The 17,799-nt window shown below is 33.7% G+C and overlaps 1 protein-coding gene and 2 long non-coding RNA genes across 3 annotated transcripts; all 3 read right to left on the reverse strand.

Annotated features, from left to right (window-relative positions):
- Positions 1 to 1,333: 1,333 nt before the first annotated feature.
- On the reverse strand, positions 1,334 to 1,721 carry LOC11421349 (uncharacterized). Its single transcript, XR_003008014.2, has 3 exons — positions 1,664 to 1,721; positions 1,472 to 1,568; positions 1,334 to 1,348 (listed from the first exon to the last, which is right to left on the reverse strand). It is a non-coding gene; the product is annotated as an uncharacterized lncRNA (long non-coding RNA).
- A 4,574-nt stretch (positions 1,722 to 6,295) lies between these two features.
- Positions 6,296 to 7,932, reverse strand: LOC25484444 (uncharacterized). Its single transcript, XR_003007622.2, has 2 exons — positions 7,318 to 7,932; positions 6,296 to 7,082 (listed from the first exon to the last, which is right to left on the reverse strand). It is a non-coding gene; the product is annotated as an uncharacterized lncRNA (long non-coding RNA).
- A 1,401-nt stretch (positions 7,933 to 9,333) lies between these two features.
- Positions 9,334 to 17,071, reverse strand: LOC11420813 (casein kinase 1-like protein 10). The gene is made up of 14 exons (XM_003590800.4): positions 16,377 to 17,071; positions 16,232 to 16,272; positions 14,814 to 14,883; positions 14,503 to 14,651; positions 14,323 to 14,418; positions 12,181 to 12,251; positions 11,536 to 11,597; positions 11,362 to 11,425; positions 11,194 to 11,278; positions 10,929 to 11,055; positions 10,778 to 10,851; positions 10,604 to 10,664; positions 10,208 to 10,338; positions 9,334 to 10,077 (listed from the first exon to the last, which is right to left on the reverse strand). The coding sequence occupies exons 1-14, from the start codon at positions 16,453 to 16,455 to the stop codon at positions 9,793 to 9,795; spliced, it is 1,395 nt and encodes a 464-aa protein (XP_003590848.2). The 5' UTR covers positions 16,456 to 17,071; the 3' UTR covers positions 9,334 to 9,792.
- Between the last annotated feature and the right edge of the window lie 728 nt (positions 17,072 to 17,799).

Here is a 17,799-nt window from a genome sequence, read left to right on the forward strand (position 1 = left end):
AAGACACAAGATCAAACCAGAGTAAATAAATAATAAATAATAACCAAAAAACACAGATATTACATCCTAAGGTAAACAATGGAGCAACGTAATAAAACAATCTTTGACGGAGTATATTGACCACCAAGAGTATCGAAGGACTGAATTATAGCAGGATCATCACAAACCCTCTTAACCCTAAAGGAACCGTCAAAGAAAATGCTTCGACCGGTACACTTCTCAATCTTGAACAACATCCTCTTACCCTTCAACTTTTCAAACTCAGCTGGATAATGTCCAGCATTTTCAGCCTTCAAAAAAATAATATTTACGGCACAAATTAATTGGAGTCCTCCTTCAAAGATGCAAAATGGACAGTGGGTTAAAGTAATATTAGGCAAAGGAAGAGGACTCAAGGCTACTGCAGGGTGTGTTGAGCAAATTCTGCATATCACCATCGAACATCGGTTGCGTCGCTAACATTAACCTTAACCCTGAACCTGAACAAAGACAACACAGAGAGACTGAATGAAGACAGACAATTTCATATATTCGATATAGATGGATAAAGGAAAACAGTCCAACAAAAACAATACCTTGGGACCATCTGAAAAACATGCTTGGCACACCCCTTACAGTAAAACGCACCAGAATCAGCTGACACACTCCTATGGCATTTACAGGCAGGATACCACCAATCTTCATGGTCAACCAGCCCACTAATTGTAGAATAAACAACAAATACTCCATCGTCAAAGGTTGAGTGCAATTGTTCAAGAGTCTTTTTGGGGTATGTTCGAAGAAAATCCTCCTCAAGGGATACCTTTGAACGTGACCCAATCCTGGGAATAGATGAGACATCCGTACTACCAAAAGTAACACTGGGAAAAAATACGATACAAAAAAAAATAAAAATAGATCAAGACAATAACAAATTCAATCAAAACAATACAAAGCATGCAACAAAACCGAAGAATCTAAAGAATATAAACAATAAACAATACAAACAAAAGGATGTTTTAATTAAGAAAACATAAATGAGAAATAGGAAAAACAACCTCTTCCTGACTTGGTCATCCTGCTCTATCGGAAGATTTATCAAAATCCAAGTGGTGTTTATTACATTCTGAAGGGATGCCTTGTCTGGGGTAAAAAATCAATGACCAAGACCAAATTAAGTACAAACATAAACATTGAAACACTAAATTAAAAACAACAAAAAGACAATCTAGCAACCACTAAAATACCTCTGAATATCTTCACCTTGGCAAACTGCACCAAGATTATAGGCATCCCACCAGCAGACTTACCCATCAGTTTGTTCAAAGTGTCAACATACTGGCCAAAGAGAGCACACTCACACTTACCACTAACATTCAAAAATGAGATAATAAAAAGTTATAGTTAGAAGGTATAAGTTAGAAGAACAAATACATGAAAGCTGGTTATTTTTTGTCAAAGAAAATAGAACAAAAATGGAAACATGGATGACCTTGCATCAGTAATCTCAAAAACAACCATCTTGGTGACCTTACCATCCCTTACATACTCTCTCTCAGCAGAGATATCAGTCATAAACCCAAGAACATCTACAAAATAAGAGGGAAATAGACTAATCACAACCGAAAAAAGAAGGGGTATAAAAACAAACATAAACAAATAGATGCAAACACAGATTAATTACCAACTAAGTAGTCATGATCGGAAGTGTGTTGGCAGACATCAACAATCTTGCAGAGAGAAATTCCAAAGGAAGGAATTGAAGCATCTTCACAAACCTGAACCTTGGTTGTCATTTGGAAAACAATCTTGTATGGGTGTGAGGTGGTGCGATAAGAACCAACACTTGGAGCAACAGAGAAACATGACATCTGATAAACCTTTCCCTCGCTCAACTTGCTTTGGAAAACATAAAGAAGCTGCTTCCTCACACCGGCATGGATCTTGGTACCCTGCAGAATTAAAGAAGCAAAACAATGGAAGATAACATGAATAGATGAACAAATGTAAAAAAAATCATTCAATACAGATGGGTCTGCACAAAGAGCAACGAACCATCTCAACAGAGTTTGTTTGATCTGGGTTGAGAAAAGCAGGCACCTCCCAAAGCCTCAGAACACGAACCTTGATTTTCCATCCATCCTTACCAGTGGCAATCTCAGACACGGAATGAAAAGGCTTCTCCATCAGCACAATTTTTTAAAGCGAACAAATTTTTTTTGTTGTGGTTTGGAATGTGAAAAACGGAAATGAAAAGAGGGGGAAAATCTTGCAATCTGACGAATTTGTAATATTTTAAAAAACTCTGAATACAAGGACAAAGCCTTTACAGAAGACCTGATCAACCTTGTACCCAAACGGCGACGAGCCCTACAAACCCCACAAAAATCCAAAAATATAGCTGAGGCGGAACACAGCTACAAATCCACGGAAAGCAGAAAACTGACACAGTTCAGCGACAAACGCGGAGAAGGGCGGATTTCATTGGAAAAGGAGGAAAAAGCCAAAATTGGGCGAAATCCATTGTAAGATTTATTGATAGTTGAATTACAAAGACCAAAATTTATTTCATCGAGCCAGAGTGTCTTTAATTTGTTCCTACATGTTAAGAATTTTTTTTTTCTGACCCTTTTATAAAAAAAAATTTCAAGTCTGACCCCCTTTGATTTTTTTTACCAAAATGACCCACTTTTTTTTTTATTGTCTTTTTCCTCGTTCCCGCCATCTGAAATGGCGGGACTGGGCCGCCGGTACACGTGTCACATCCTGACTGGCCTTTTTTTTTTTTTTTTTTGCCATTACCGCCATTTGAAATGGCGGGACCGGCAGATTTTGACACATGTCAAAGCCAACCGCTTTTTGTTTTGTCCTGTAGTGTATCCAGAAAATTGAGAAAAAATTTCAATTTTGTTCCCAGAGGAAATCGAACCAGACGCGTGTGGGACATTGCCAGTCTGTGTTGCCACTAAGCCAGTGTACATTTGATGTTAATTTTTGCATCCAATAATATATATACCATTTTTAAAACCAGATTCACACACCATGAGGCATGAACCATCCAATTTTTCATTTTTGTTTTTTTATTGGATAATTTAGGATCTCCGACGAAATATATTTTGATAAAATATCCGACGAATATATATATATAATTATCCGACAAAATATATATTTTTCACCGATAAATTAATGATTTATATATTATTTCAAGATAAAATCTAGAATCCAATTAAAATTATAAAATCTCCTATATTATGCAATATCCACTAGGCGATTTTATAAAAAAAAAAAAAAAAAAAATCACCCCGGGCACGGGCACCTCAATTATCCAATAAATAAACTGCAACTGGACATATATAATACTCAAACTGAAACTGCTGCAAACAATACTCAAACTGCTAGTACTCCACCTGTCTCATCTCAGAAAAAACCAAGAGGAATGCCAAGAAAAGTAACCGGAGGCACACAATGCAAGGTTTTTGTGTCTGTTGATGTGTAATTGCAGCACAATCACTGTCACAAGCTTAAACAATGAATAAACACAAAAATCCATAAACCACAAAAATTAGATCTAAGCAATATGCAAACTGAGATGAAAGAAAATGAAAGACGATACAACACAATAAATGATTGGGTGTTTGAGCCTCGAGTGATGAAGCAATTGATTGCAATTTTTGAGTTTCAAGTTGTAACTTCTAGCTATTTGATAGGAAGAAGATAACGTGAGGTTAACAGAGAATATAACAGAATTTACTTAAAGGTTAAGTGTGTAATGTTTTAAAAAGATAAAGGACTAAAATGGGAAAATAAAAAGATAAAGGACTAAAACATTACTTAAAATTAAGTTAAGGGACTGTTTATGTAATTTTGCCTTAAAATAATAGGACTAAGATTTATTTTTTATTTTTTTAATAGGGAGACTAAAAGAACATTTAGATATAATATTTTTTAAATGTTGATGACTCACAAAACTATGTGGCCTGCCACATCATAAAAAATAGCCACATCAAATATTTCCCACGTCATAATCATAATCACAAAAGAAGACTAACATGATAAAACCTAAAGCCTAAAAACTTAATTATTTTACCCAAATTAGCCAATTTTACGAGAAATATCATTCCCACCCCATTAGAAAGACTTAAATAAAGATTCAATAGAAGAAATAATACATTTAGTTAGAAAGACTTAAATAAAGATTCAATAGAAGAAATAATACATTTAGAAGTCTTAAATGGGGGGGGGGGGGGGCAACAAGATCAGACAAATTTGAGAAGAACCAAATGGCAACCCATGAAATGATTTTTACTAGAATTATGCTCATTACCCAAATGGATTCGCTCATTCTCAAAGTAAATGACCGAAATGCCCCTATGCATGTTAACATGCGCTAGTGCAAATTATAACGTAACTTAAGATAAGTAGCGTGACTTAACATGCGCTAGTGTTATTTGTGAGTTATTTGTTCAATGCTTAGCGCAGGTTAACATGTGCTAGTGTATTGTGCAATGTGAGTTAACTCACGTGGCCATTTGCACTAGCGTGAGTTAACTCACGTTCATAGCAGACAACAGAAACTGCAAATTATAACGTAACTTAAGATAAGTAGCGTGACTTAACATGCGCTAGTGTTATTTGTGAGTTATTTGTTCAATGCTTAGCGCAAGTTAACATGTGCTAGTGTATTGTGCAACGTGAGTTAACTCACGTTGCCATTTGCACCAGCGTGAGTTAACTCACGTTCATAGCTGACAACAGAAACTGCAATAACAGAACTGAAACTTGAAAAGTGTAGAATGACCCGTAATCACGCCACATTCATAACTTAACCGAATTACGCCAGTTTAACAAGATTATCGGATAATACGACATAATCGATCCAAATTACTCAAAAACATCGTTTTTCTCACAATCACGTAATCACACATAAACGATCCAAAGGTCCAAATTTCACAAATTCGCCGGTAATTATCCGTAATAATTTAAACACACTTAATGACACGTAAACGATCCAAAATAATTCATTTCATATATTTATATAATATTAGTTACATATTGGCCATAAATATCAAAATTACACAACCGGCCACCAAAAAATATGTCGGGGTGTAATACCACAAAAAAAAATTGACGAACACTGACCGACCCAAAAGTGTCATAACCTATCTAACTAGACTAGTGATAATGCATATTCTTCATCTTCATCCATGACTTCGATCTCTTGCTTTGACTTTTCCGGAGTGTCCAAATTAATAGGATTGTGCTCATTTGTTGGTTTGTTTGGCGGCATCAGCTCCTTAGACATGAGATCGTCGAAGGCGCTATCCAAAAACTAAAAAAGCAACTTCCTTGAGCCCGTGCCTTCAAGCTTCGGTTTCTTCCTCGTCTTAGGTGGCTTGTATTCACCACTCCTCTCACATGGCATCGTCATGTATGGCACTATAGTACTAGATTTATCTATAGAAATAGTAAATCCCGCCCTACCCGCTTGTCGACGAACCCAACCAAGTAATTCTTCTCGATCTTTCCATCTTTCATTTGTTGTAAAAAATGACCCGGTGTTTACTTGAATAACATGAACACCGGTAGGTACCGGTTTAGGCTTCTCTTCAAAGTTACCGGTAGGTACCGATTTAAGCTTCTCTGCAAATATAAAATATTTGGTTTTGGTCGTTGGTATTTTGTTTTCGTCTTTGTAAAATTGATTCATATTGGATTTGGTCCTTGTAATATGTAGAATATTTGATTTTAGTCCCTCAAAATGAGGACTAAAATGAATATTATAGGGACCAATCTCAATAAGAAATGATTTTACAAGGATTAAAACAAAATACAAAGGACCAAAACCAAATATTCTATATTTGTAGGGACTAAAACCAAAAAAATATTTTTATAGGAACTAAAACCAAAACACCAGATATTTGCAGGGACCATTTCCATATTTAAGCCTAAAAATAAAATAGTGACTTCAAATAATACCGTAGCTATTCCAATCCAGTATTGCCCTTGTCCATCATAATGGGGTGGCATTTACAATGCACAAGACACAAATTTGTGCATGATACACAAATATGGTTTGGAAGGACAGCTGGCAGTTGATCACCTGCTAGTTAAAAAACTAAAAAAATCCCAAATCATATTTTAATATATTAATGCAGAATATCAGATATTTGTTTTTTTAATTAATTTTCCAGTTTTCATATACACCTCTGCTTTGAAAAACAATCTGTATGCCTCTATTTTCTTCATATTTTCAGATATGCATTCATTTCACCAGCAAAATCGTTTTGTCCATTAACTCTAAAAAGATCATCATCAATGAATAAATGTGTTCGATTTTATTCCATTTCCCACTTTTGAAGGTTGAATAATTTATTTCTTTTTCAAATCTGAACCGATAAGCCCTTTTGCAATGTCATCTCTACAAACAAATCAAACAACTCACATCTTTTCTTTATTCACTCTCTTCAACATTGACGGATTATTCTTCCACCTCTTTCAAAGCTATAGATTTATGGGTCATAAGTGAGTGGTGGTCTCTCTCTTCAAATGCTCCTCTTCTGTTGAATGTGTGGAAGTAGAACAATTATTTTGATTTTGTTAAAATTTAAATAGGGCATAGGAAAAAGAATATAATTTAAAACTCAAAATTCAAAATTAAATTAAAGCTAGATCTGGAAGAGAAAGACAGGAAAAGGATATGAGAGGTTGTTGTCGAAAGATGGTGATGAAAAAACAGGATTGAGTGTAGACGGCAGATGAAATCAAATGGTAAGAGGATAAAATAGGAATTTTCAATGGTATGTAGGGGTGGAATTATGTACATAAAATATTCTTTGTGAGGTCAAATTTATTGTGATATGTTTAACACCAATAAGTTAAGAGAAGGTTGCCATCATGAAATCTAGGCCGTTCCTTTAAATTAATAATATATCAATGGCTATTATTCATTCATCAAACAATTTGTGCATGATGCACAAATTTGTGTCTTGTGCATTGTAAATGCCACCTCATAATGAATGTTATCAGGCATGCCAGGGAGGTCACAAAACTTGTCTGTGCTACCTTTTTTTGATCCATGTATGTAATATTTCTTGCAATTCATCCTGCAACATTAGCCAATAAAATTAAAATAAGTCCAACAACATTTAGAAGTAGGTCATTGTTTTTCCCATCCGTTCGCGTGTTCCATTCGGATTCTAAAATTTGAAATAATTTAACGTGTTTTGAAATTTTTTTATGGGATTGTTCATATTGTTCGAACTTTATAATGCGAACTGAATAGGCACGCGATAAATCAACAAGGTAAGAAAATAATGAGTCTGGTGATAAATAACTTACATGGAGGTTTCACAAAAGACCACAAAATTTTGATCAGGTGAGACTGCAACTCCATTAGGAAAGTAGAGGTCACTGACTAGCAGGGTTGTCTTTTTTGTTGCTGGATTATAACTCAAAAACCTACCATTAGGTTTTCCTTCTAATATATCTAGGACAGAATCCTTGATTGAGTATTTTGATGAAGCGTCGGTGAAATAAATAGTACCATCATGTGCAACATCAACCCATCTGTTAATTTGAATTTTAAGCCATCAATCTCAGTCACAAGTACTTCAATCTCTTTTTCTCTTGTTACTCTCAGCAATCCCTGAATCATACCATTAATTAATTAATTAGATGAGTGAATGAGTAGGTCCAAACAAGCTATGCATGATGCGCTCACTAAATAATAAATGATAATGCAACTTGTCACAATTTAATCCAAGGATTTAACACGAGAAAGAAAAGAATCTGTAAAAACATATCAATTCACAAACATATTTTGGCTAATCATACATGAGGTATTTTGTAGTTACTATTTGGAAGAATTACATATGCTGTCACTGTCACATATGATTTTTTTGTTTCTTGTGAACAAATCTTTCATTTTTATTCTTTCAAAAAAAAAAAATTCCAACTGTTTTCCCATGTCATTTTTTTAAATGAAATAATAAAAAAATTGCTCTGTCCATTTTCCAGTATCTCATCCCGTGATTGGTAGCTCTACATAAAAAAAAATTGGACGGTCACAGTTTCAATAAGTCTCTATTAATACTATAACATAAATTTCTGCACAGTCAAAAACAATAGGAGTAATATTTAGAATATACAATCAGTACTTTTCTTTTAACTCAAAAACAGTATTCTACAAATGTCACATCTGAGATGAACTAAAACTCATGGCATGAGTGCCGCCTCCAAAGTTAGTTATTCTGTGCTGAGTTTTAGTGAGATTTGAGATCCATATGGCAAAATAATAAACATTTCATTTAATTTATGTCGGAAAATGTGGCCTCCGGTGTTTACTTGAATAACATGAACGCATAAGGGAAAACGATCCAGAAAAGAAGACATATGATGCTTGTTAGCAAACTGCAACTGCACAGATATAATACTCAAACTGAAACTGCTGCAAACAATACTCAAACTGCTAGTACTCCACCTGTCTCATCTCAGAAAAAACCAAGAGGAATGCCAAGAAAAGTAACCGGAGGCACACAATACAAGGTTTTTGTGTTTGTTGATGTGTAATTGCAGCACAATTACTGTCACAAGCTTAAACAATGAATAAACACAAAAACCCATAAACCACAAAAATTAGATCTAAGCAATATGCAAACTGAGATGAAAGAAAATGAAAGAGATATGTTATTTTATCAAATACCACATCAACTTGATATCTTACACCATGAATGATATGAAGTTCATATACCACATCAACTTGATATCTTACACCATGAATTATATCATATACTAAATATATTAGTCATTTAAATTTTAGAGGGCAAATTCAAATAGTTTGTTTCAAATGTGCACCCATCTCAATAAATCACCAACTATTTTGCCATGCATAATGAACACAAACAAAATTATTTATACTTTCAAAAGTTTATAGATACTTATACTTTCAATACAAAATTATTTATTATTTTTTAAAGGCACAGGTTAGGAAATACACTAATTAAAAGAAAGAGATATGTTATTTTATCAAATTATCTTAATCAACTAGTAGTATTAGTTTATTTTTCATTAAAGAAAAATGTAATACTTTAGAAGTAGTGTACATAATATTAACTAAAGAGTACAATTGAAAAGATAAAGTTATTATTGCATTGAAAATCGAAAATGACATTCATTTTAAAATAATTTTTTTTAGCTAAAGTGACGCTATTTTAAACCAGAGGGAGTGAGTTTTTTCCTCTAAAAAAATAATAGACTTAAATGCACCTTTTTCCCCCTATGTTTTAAAATGTTGCAAATAAGACGTTTTTTTTTTGTTGGTAGAATGCTTTTAAATAATAAGTTGCAAATTGATGATTTGTTCAAGGAGAAGGTTGGTGTTTTATGTCCCAATCCTTACTCGCCTATTCCCTTCCATGAATGTACACTAGAACATAGTACTCAGGTATAAAATATGCATCACAAGGGTGCAGAAACTTACATAGCAATTTTGCAAATTGCAGTTTCTTTTCCTTCTCTTCAGCAGAAAAAATAGAGCATGTAATTATTACAAGCAGCCATATATTAACAAATTTCTAAAGTAACATGTTGTCTCTTCATGAACGGGTCCATGCTGAAATATTCATGGAAGAACATCAAAAGAGATATAAGAGGAGTCTTCCAAAGCTTCGAGAAGAAATTCCTTGAATGAACCCAACATTGGATGGAAAATATACAGAGTAATCAACAAGGGTAGACATCTTCAAAGAAAAAGTATCAGAACAGAACCATGACCCTTGCTTAACTCAAGAAGTCTGCTTGATCAGAGTTAGTTCTTCATTTCCTTTTTCCTGTGCCAAGTGACAGGAGTTCAAAGCTCCTGAGGGTATCATCACGACCACCTCTTGCCCCAGAAGCACGATTATTAAATGATGATGATTTGGACTCAAGACCTGGTTGAGTCCTCTGAGTAGTAGATAGTCTGCTACTGCTTAAGAGCAATCGGCTAGAGCGGCTTTCACTCGGTTCACCAGAAGAGTTTGGACGGCTGCTTGATAAGACAGGTCTTTTGGAGGAACTGCCATGACGAGAAGAGCTACGTGGCCTCTCAGAATCAGCTTGCTGCAAAAAATAAGTATTAGGTAACAAGCAGAGTACAAGTAGTTAGTTACCTTCATAACAAAGTTTTGAAAGTACCCAATACAGAAAAAGAAAAGAAAAAAAAAAAAAAAAAGACGCAACAAGTACTAACCACGTCTTTAGAAGATGGCTCATCTGAAGATCTATGCCTGGAATGATCACCATGCACACCATGGCCAGATCCATTCCTTCTTGCAAATGCCTGAACTGCACCCGAGAATCTATCCCGAATCTCTGGTCCACCTGAAATATAGGCATGACAATCCTTAGTTGAACTTGACCAACACCTTTTACCATACAACTGTAGGACTTGAAACAATACACTACCTTGTCATGTACAATCTACAGACTCAAATTATTTAAACAAGCGAAAATGATCAGTTTCAAACTGATACTGATGATAAAAGCACAGACATAAAGAACAATAGAACTTTTAAGTATTATGAATATGCCATTATTATTAGAGGAAAAAATAAAGATTCCAGATCTTGCTGTTGAAGGAAGAAACCTGAAGGCCGTTCTACTCTCTCTCCTGATTGTCCTGGATTTATGACTGGTTTCCCACTTGGCTGTTGAAAATGCACCAAAAAGAGTTGATTAGCACACACCTTTGGTTTTGCTAGAAATGTAATGAGTGACACAACTCTTCACAAAATGAAGATTAGTGCTATTAAGTACTCACCCGGGCTCTGGAACTAGATCCAATTTGTGGATACTTCAATATAGTCCAATCGAACACATAATCAAACTGATAGCCTGTGAAGAAACATTTAGAAAGCTTTAAAAGAATTTTCACAAGGAAATAGTCAAATCTATATGAATTCAAATTTAACCTTCTCGGATGAATAGGTCACGAAAGAGTCTCTTGAGATATGAATAATCAGGCTTATCTTCAAACCGCAACGATCGGCAGTAATGGAAGTATGATGTAAATTCCAACGGATGTGACTTGCACAAAACCTGATGCAGAAACTCATGCAATAAGTTCTTTGCAACATATATAATTGGAAATTATTTTTTGCACTATCGATAATCGTCCCAAGCATTCTAGTAATCATAACAATCACATAAAGGCTGCTTTCAAGCAGGTTGTAATACCTCTACAGGAGTAAGCATCTTCTTTTCACTTATCTTGTCGTATTTTTGTTTTTTATTGCCAGCTTTCAAACCTTGCCAAGGGAGACTGGGAAACAATTTCCCGAGTTATTCAAATAAAAAGAGAAAGATGATAATAGAAATAAGATAAGATTTTGTATTGCAATCAACCTTCCTCTCAAAAAGTACATGAGGACAAAACCAAGCGATTCCAGATCATCTCTTCTGCTTTGTTCTGCAAGTATGAACAGAATGAGTTATATTATAAATTCACAATCACTTGAATTCTTAAATTTTAATCAAACTTATTGATTAGTAGCTGCAAAAGATGATAATCTCACTCACCAACTCCTAGATGAGTATTAACACTCGCATACCGGGCAGTTCCAGTGAGGTTTTTGTTTTCCCTGAACAAAAGTACCATGGTCATTCACGGAAGAAAAGGAGATGAATGTGTAGGGCAAAACAATTACTTTTTAAAATCAACGATAAATAAACAAGTGATGGCTTCAGGTGATGACACATATGGGAGGATTTTCTTGCATATGCAGGCATCAGGTGAAGGTTCAAGTTTGGGAATATTTTTTGGATGCTGGTTCAGGTTCAAAAGTAGTAAAACTCAAGTTGCACTGTTGCACATACCCATTTACATCCTAGTAAAATTTAACCTGTCTGCTAGTTATCCCAAATTCAGCAACACAACAATCATTATTTATTCAAGACAAGGTGAAGACAACCCAAGGAATCTAAAGAGGAATATGAAGAGCCATTTCATTTTAACATAAATGAGCTGGAAGACGGTTAAAAGCAGTAAACTTACAAAAAAGAAAAGCAAATACAGAAGCAAAAAACATAATGGGCCATATGGAACCACATAATGGGCAAACAACAAAATAATGTTTATAAACTTCAAAAGGTGAAAAGGAAATATGATAAACCACATACTCAAGGAATAAATTTAGAACATGTTACAGTAATCAAACATGGTACCTATATGGTATATGCTTGTGTGTGTGAAGATCTCGGAACTTTTTCGCAAGGCCATAATCAATTATGTATACCTGCAATGTATTAAAAACAATTCAGCACATAATTTCAGTTAGTGATATTAAACATTAGAAACTTCAACATAAAGAAAAAACCAACTTAGTGTTTTTTTAATACATGAAACCTGTCAAGTTCCTATGACATTGTTTGAGTCTAAATATTTTTGGTAACCTTCATGTTTAACTTGATTTTCAAAGAATGGCTTATTATGGTCTCAACTTAAATTGACTCAGAGAGTGTGTAGTTGGTTAGGAAATAACAGGAGTACAATTTTTCAATTCATGAACTTCATTAAATGTTATAGAAAACCCAGGAGAATTAGATGTAACTACAGAAAGTGGGAGTAGCAGCGTGAGCGAAAATCAAACACATGCCAAAAAGAATACCTAAAAATCAAAATGAAGGTAATTCAAAGGCCAAGAAGAAAAAGGAGTAGAATTCTTCAATGAACAGACTCCTTGTAGAAATACTGTGTCCAATTAGCTCATAAAAATCCTACATAGTTGAATCATGTATATGTATGCTGTTTCCAAAATAATTATGATTTATGATATCAAGGCTGACAAGTGATAAGGAACACTGACAAATGGGGTAATTCAGCCGTTTACCAAAGCATATGGACCAAAAGTAACATCTAACTGAGGTGATGCGTGAAAGTTTGTGAAAATTAGAAAAATGTTAACCAACAAAGGGATAAAGATAAACATCTTGCTTTATGATAGAAAATATTAATATCAAGAGCAAAAATTCCTCTTAAAATTAGAGACATGAATTTCAAACAATCGGCTATACATTATAAAATTGCCATGAAGTTATATATGGAAGAGACATTAAACTAAATAAAGATTTTGGGCTATATCAATCAATAATGGTAAATGTAGATAGCATCAATGTATCAGATTGAAAGCTATGCGTTTCGGGAAATAGAAGGATAGAAATCATTTTGGCCTATGATTCCTTAAACCTATAATAGAAGGATAGAAATCACCAGTCTGCTTTTCCTATTTCCTTCCCAGTCCTCCCATTCAAAACATAACATCTTAGCAAAAAGCTTTAACAATCAAGACAGAGAATGATAATTGAAAAGAGAGAATTTTTTGCTAGGATGTTAAGTTATGGCTTGAATGGAGGCGAGGTGTAAGAAAGGGGGGTAAGAGAAGGGTGACAGGTGATTTCTATCAATAACAGATTTGGTGAATGAACATAAGCACCATTGCGTCCGTTTTTAGCGGTTTAGAAGGATAACAATTATAATTGTATAGTTTAATGATAATGCTAATGAGTAACTGCCTCGCCAATCCCTCCAGCCTTTGCTCTTCTAAATCTCTTTTACTCTTAGGAAAAAGGGGCTTAACCCCCATACTTAAAATCTAAACATAAACAAATTCAGGATACTTAATCCTCAAATTTACAACATGGCTTTATTAGATCGGCGTAAAGCATTATTGCAGGGTTAATTTTTTATATTCTTTCATATATATCGAGGGATTGGAAAACTTTGTTACAATAATCTTCTGTATTTTCATCTGTATCTAAATTTCATTCTTTACTTTAGGAGATCTCCTTTACTTCTTCTCATCTTTTGTAATTCTTCCTTTTCAGCTTAATAAATACGAGTACGTACGATTGATTAAATAATCCCAATAAATAGAGGCTATTTCATACAAGTTTATTGGGAGTGATAAAGTATTAAAGGAAAAGCAAGGTCGGCTTATTTACAGCATTCATGATCTGAAAAGTAAATAATCTATCCTATGGATAGTGGATACTACACACTAGAGATCATTAAAAAAATTATTAGGAATATACAACAACATTGAAGTCCTCATCAAATCAACTAAGTCGAATGAAAGAGGTTTGATTATAATTTTAATTTTAAATCATAATTGAAACTAGTTCAGAATGCAAGTGACAAGTATTGAAGTCCTCATCAAATCAACTAAGTTGAATGAAAGATCTTTGATCATAATTTTAATTTTAAATCACAACTGAAACTAGTTCAGAATGCAAGTGAGAAGTAAGTTGTGCATAAATGGCCAACCAGATAAGGCTGAATTCAAGTCAATGCTGGATACGTGATGATACCTGATTTGCTTTGCGGCCTAAACCCATTAAAAAGTTGTCAGGCTTTATATCACGGTGAAGGAAACCCCGGGAGTGCATGTACTCAACTCTGTTTAGCTAAGTGAACCGAGTAGTTATAAGTAAAAATACAATAGCTTTCTTTTAAAAGTATGGTGATATTAAAATTAAATCCATACTTACTAGCTGATCTGCAAGCATCAGAACTGTTTTTAGAGAGAATTTCCTATTGCAATAGTTAAACAAGTCTTCCAGACTTGGTCCAAGGAGGTCAATTGCCATGGCATTGTAGTCACCCTCAACTCCAAACCATTTTAAATGGGGAATACCCGCTTCAAAAAGAAAAGAGGAACATGCTAATCAATCAGACACGTTCTTAAACTACTAATTTTACGTCATGAATGTTATGTAAACAAATGACTGTCCTGACAACAAGAAAAAAATGCTGAAGAAGCATACATTGAGGGAAAAAATAATAAAAGGATGAAACTTACTTCCCCCTTGAAGAAGCATGTACAATTTTGACTCATAGTGAAGTTGAGGATGTTTGGTCTTTGCAGGTTCCTGACAAACAAAGGAAGAGAAAGGAAAAAATAATTGATAATAGCTTAACTTTGAAACAGCTAGGTAACAAATTGTCCATACTAAGGCTGATTGAATGCAGAAATGAAAATCTGGATATTGCTATGCTTTACAGAACTGAACTTTCAGACGCCATCACAGAATGAGTTGTTAAAAAGATCAAGCTAATTAAAAAGGATGCTGGTCCGACAGATGTGGTAGATATTGAAGCATAAACCAGCATGTCAAATGATGTATACAAATAAAATCTTAGACCATTTGTTTTCTCTGTTTGTCCCTTTTTCCAATGGATACAAACATAGTCTCATAACAATTATATAATCATATAATATATGCACTCTATGCCAAGACTCAAGGTACATTATGTATCATTATTGTCTATTGAAATAATCTCCATTTGATCAAACTATAGCCATACAATCTTTTCATTTAGGGTAAATACCTCTTTTCGTCCCTGTAATATTAGCGAATTCTGGTTTTAGTCCCCGTAAAAAAAAAGATTTAGATTTTGTCCCCGTAATTTCAGATTCTTTCACTTTTGGTCCCTCATTCCACCACATAAGCAGAATTTGCATACATGGCACGTAAAATGAGGGACCAAAAGTAGAGGAATCTGAAATTACAGGGACCAAAAGCGGGAGGAATTTGAAATTACAGGGACATAATTTATGTAGATTCTGCTGACGTGATTAAAGGAGGGACCAAAAGTGGAAGAATCTGAAATTACAGGGACAAAATCAAATTTTTTTTTTTTACAGGGACTAAAACCGGAATTCGCTAATATTACAGGGACAAAAAGAGGTATTAACCCTTTCATTTATTAGTTACATGTCTCTAATTTCAATGAGATTTACACTACTATCAGAAGTCACCATCACAAAGGAATCTGCCAAGTACCAATCTCCCTTAAGTTTTTCATCGTCAAAATGTCCAACTCAATAGTTATCCTTAAAAATTCATTTCTTCTAAAGGCACCATCTCAGTAACACAAAGGAGCATGCATTTACAAGAGTTGTAAGTTTTTCCATTACAAAGTAAACAAAGATATAGCTTCTAATATAGCCTTATTGACATCCCTATGAGCATAGCTGAGTTTGTAGGGACAATGCATTGCAATATGAAAGGTCCGGGGTTCAAAGCCCAGATTCCGCACCTATTCACCTTAATGGGTGCAATTCCAGCCACCAGACTACTTGACCACAAAAAAATAAATAGCCTTATTGACATGCATCTTGTTTTCACATAAATAACAAGAAAGATACTAATTACTTCACTTCTACATCAAATCAACATTCCTAAGCAAACAATAGAAGTCAATAACTTCACTCACCAATTTAAGAGCAACTTCCTCTCCAGTTTGTATATTAACACCTAAAACAAACAAAAGCATAGAAAACCAAATTATTATTATACAAATTAAACAAAAGTTCATAATCCTACCAAAACAATATATAAGGTACATAGTGCATGCATACCCAAGTAAAGCTCTCCAAATGACCCACCACCGATTTTCCTTCCAAGCTTGAATTTTCCACCAATAACATGATCCATCATCACAAAACCCAATCTCCTAATTCAAGCTGAATTTCAAAACCACTCTACTTCACCCATCAATTGCTAAAACAATTATTTCCTATATTTCCAGCACAATCTTAGATCCAAAATTGAGATACAAAAGGGTGTTGAATAACTAAAAAATTCAGACTTTACTAATCCCAGTACCTCAAAAATGAAAACCCACAAACAGAACAGAGGAAAAAAGTGATTTTGATTTTTGATGAATGAAAATAAGATCAAGAAGTAGAATCTACAACAAAACCCTGAATTGCACGCAAAATCGATTATGTGTTGAATAAAAGAAACTTTTTTTCCTCGAAAATAGGTAAAATAGCGAAAAGGGGATGAGAAAATTTGATTTAAATTTGAGTCGATGAAGTGAAATTGGGGTAAGATAGTGAATAGTGTGGAAAGAGGATATGGATGGGTGGATTTTGGATCTGTCTTAGAGGACAAGGTGTGAATTTTTCTGGGAAAATTTCGGGATTCCGGGAAAAGGAAAGAAAAGAAAAGTGGAATGAAAGAGAAAGAAAGAAAATGGAAAGAAAAGCTGTGATGTGAAGTCAGGTGGTGGGATAGATGAGATGTGGAAAGAAATAACAGAAAAATTGATTACTGTCCACACCAAAACTAGTATTTCCTTCTTTTTTTTTTTTTTTTTAGGTGAGGTTTAGCATGGGAAAGCTACTTATTTTCCACCATGGGAAAGTTAGTTTTTGACCATTAAATCAAATAAACATTTAAAAATAAAAAATAAACTTAAAAATATGGAAATTAATTTTCCAAAATTTTTAAAAATATAAATAAACTTTTTAAAATAAACTTGTTTTCAAAAAATTTAATTATGATTTTCGAAGATTTAATTTTTGTAATTTTCAAAAATTAATTTCCATATTTTTTTAGAATTTTTTTATTTCGAAAAAAATGTAAAACCTTACCTGAAGGTGAAATCGAGAATTCTTCAAAGTTTAGGATTCTTCAAAGTTTCGGAAAATCATAATTAAATTTGAAAATTACAAAAATTAAATCTTCGAAAATCATAATTAAATTTTTCGAAAACAAGTTTATTTCAAAAAGTTTATTTATATTTTTTAAAATTTTGGAAAATTAATTTCCATATTTTTAAATTTATTTTTTATTTTTATATGTTTATTTTAATTTCGAAATATATTTTTTGTTTTAAAAAAATGGTTTTAAAATAATAAAATTACAAAATCTAGTGATGAGGGAGTATGGTAAGGATGTGTTCTTCGTTTGATCTAATGGTCAAAAACTAATTTTCCCATGGTGGGAAAAAAGTAGTTTTCCCATGCTAAATCTCACCTCTTTTTTAATCTGGTA

The sequence above is a fragment of the Medicago truncatula genome, chromosome 1, assembly GCF_003473485.1.
Source record: "Medicago truncatula cultivar Jemalong A17 chromosome 1, MtrunA17r5.0-ANR, whole genome shotgun sequence".
Taxonomy (NCBI): Eukaryota; Viridiplantae; Streptophyta; class Magnoliopsida; order Fabales; family Fabaceae; genus Medicago; species Medicago truncatula.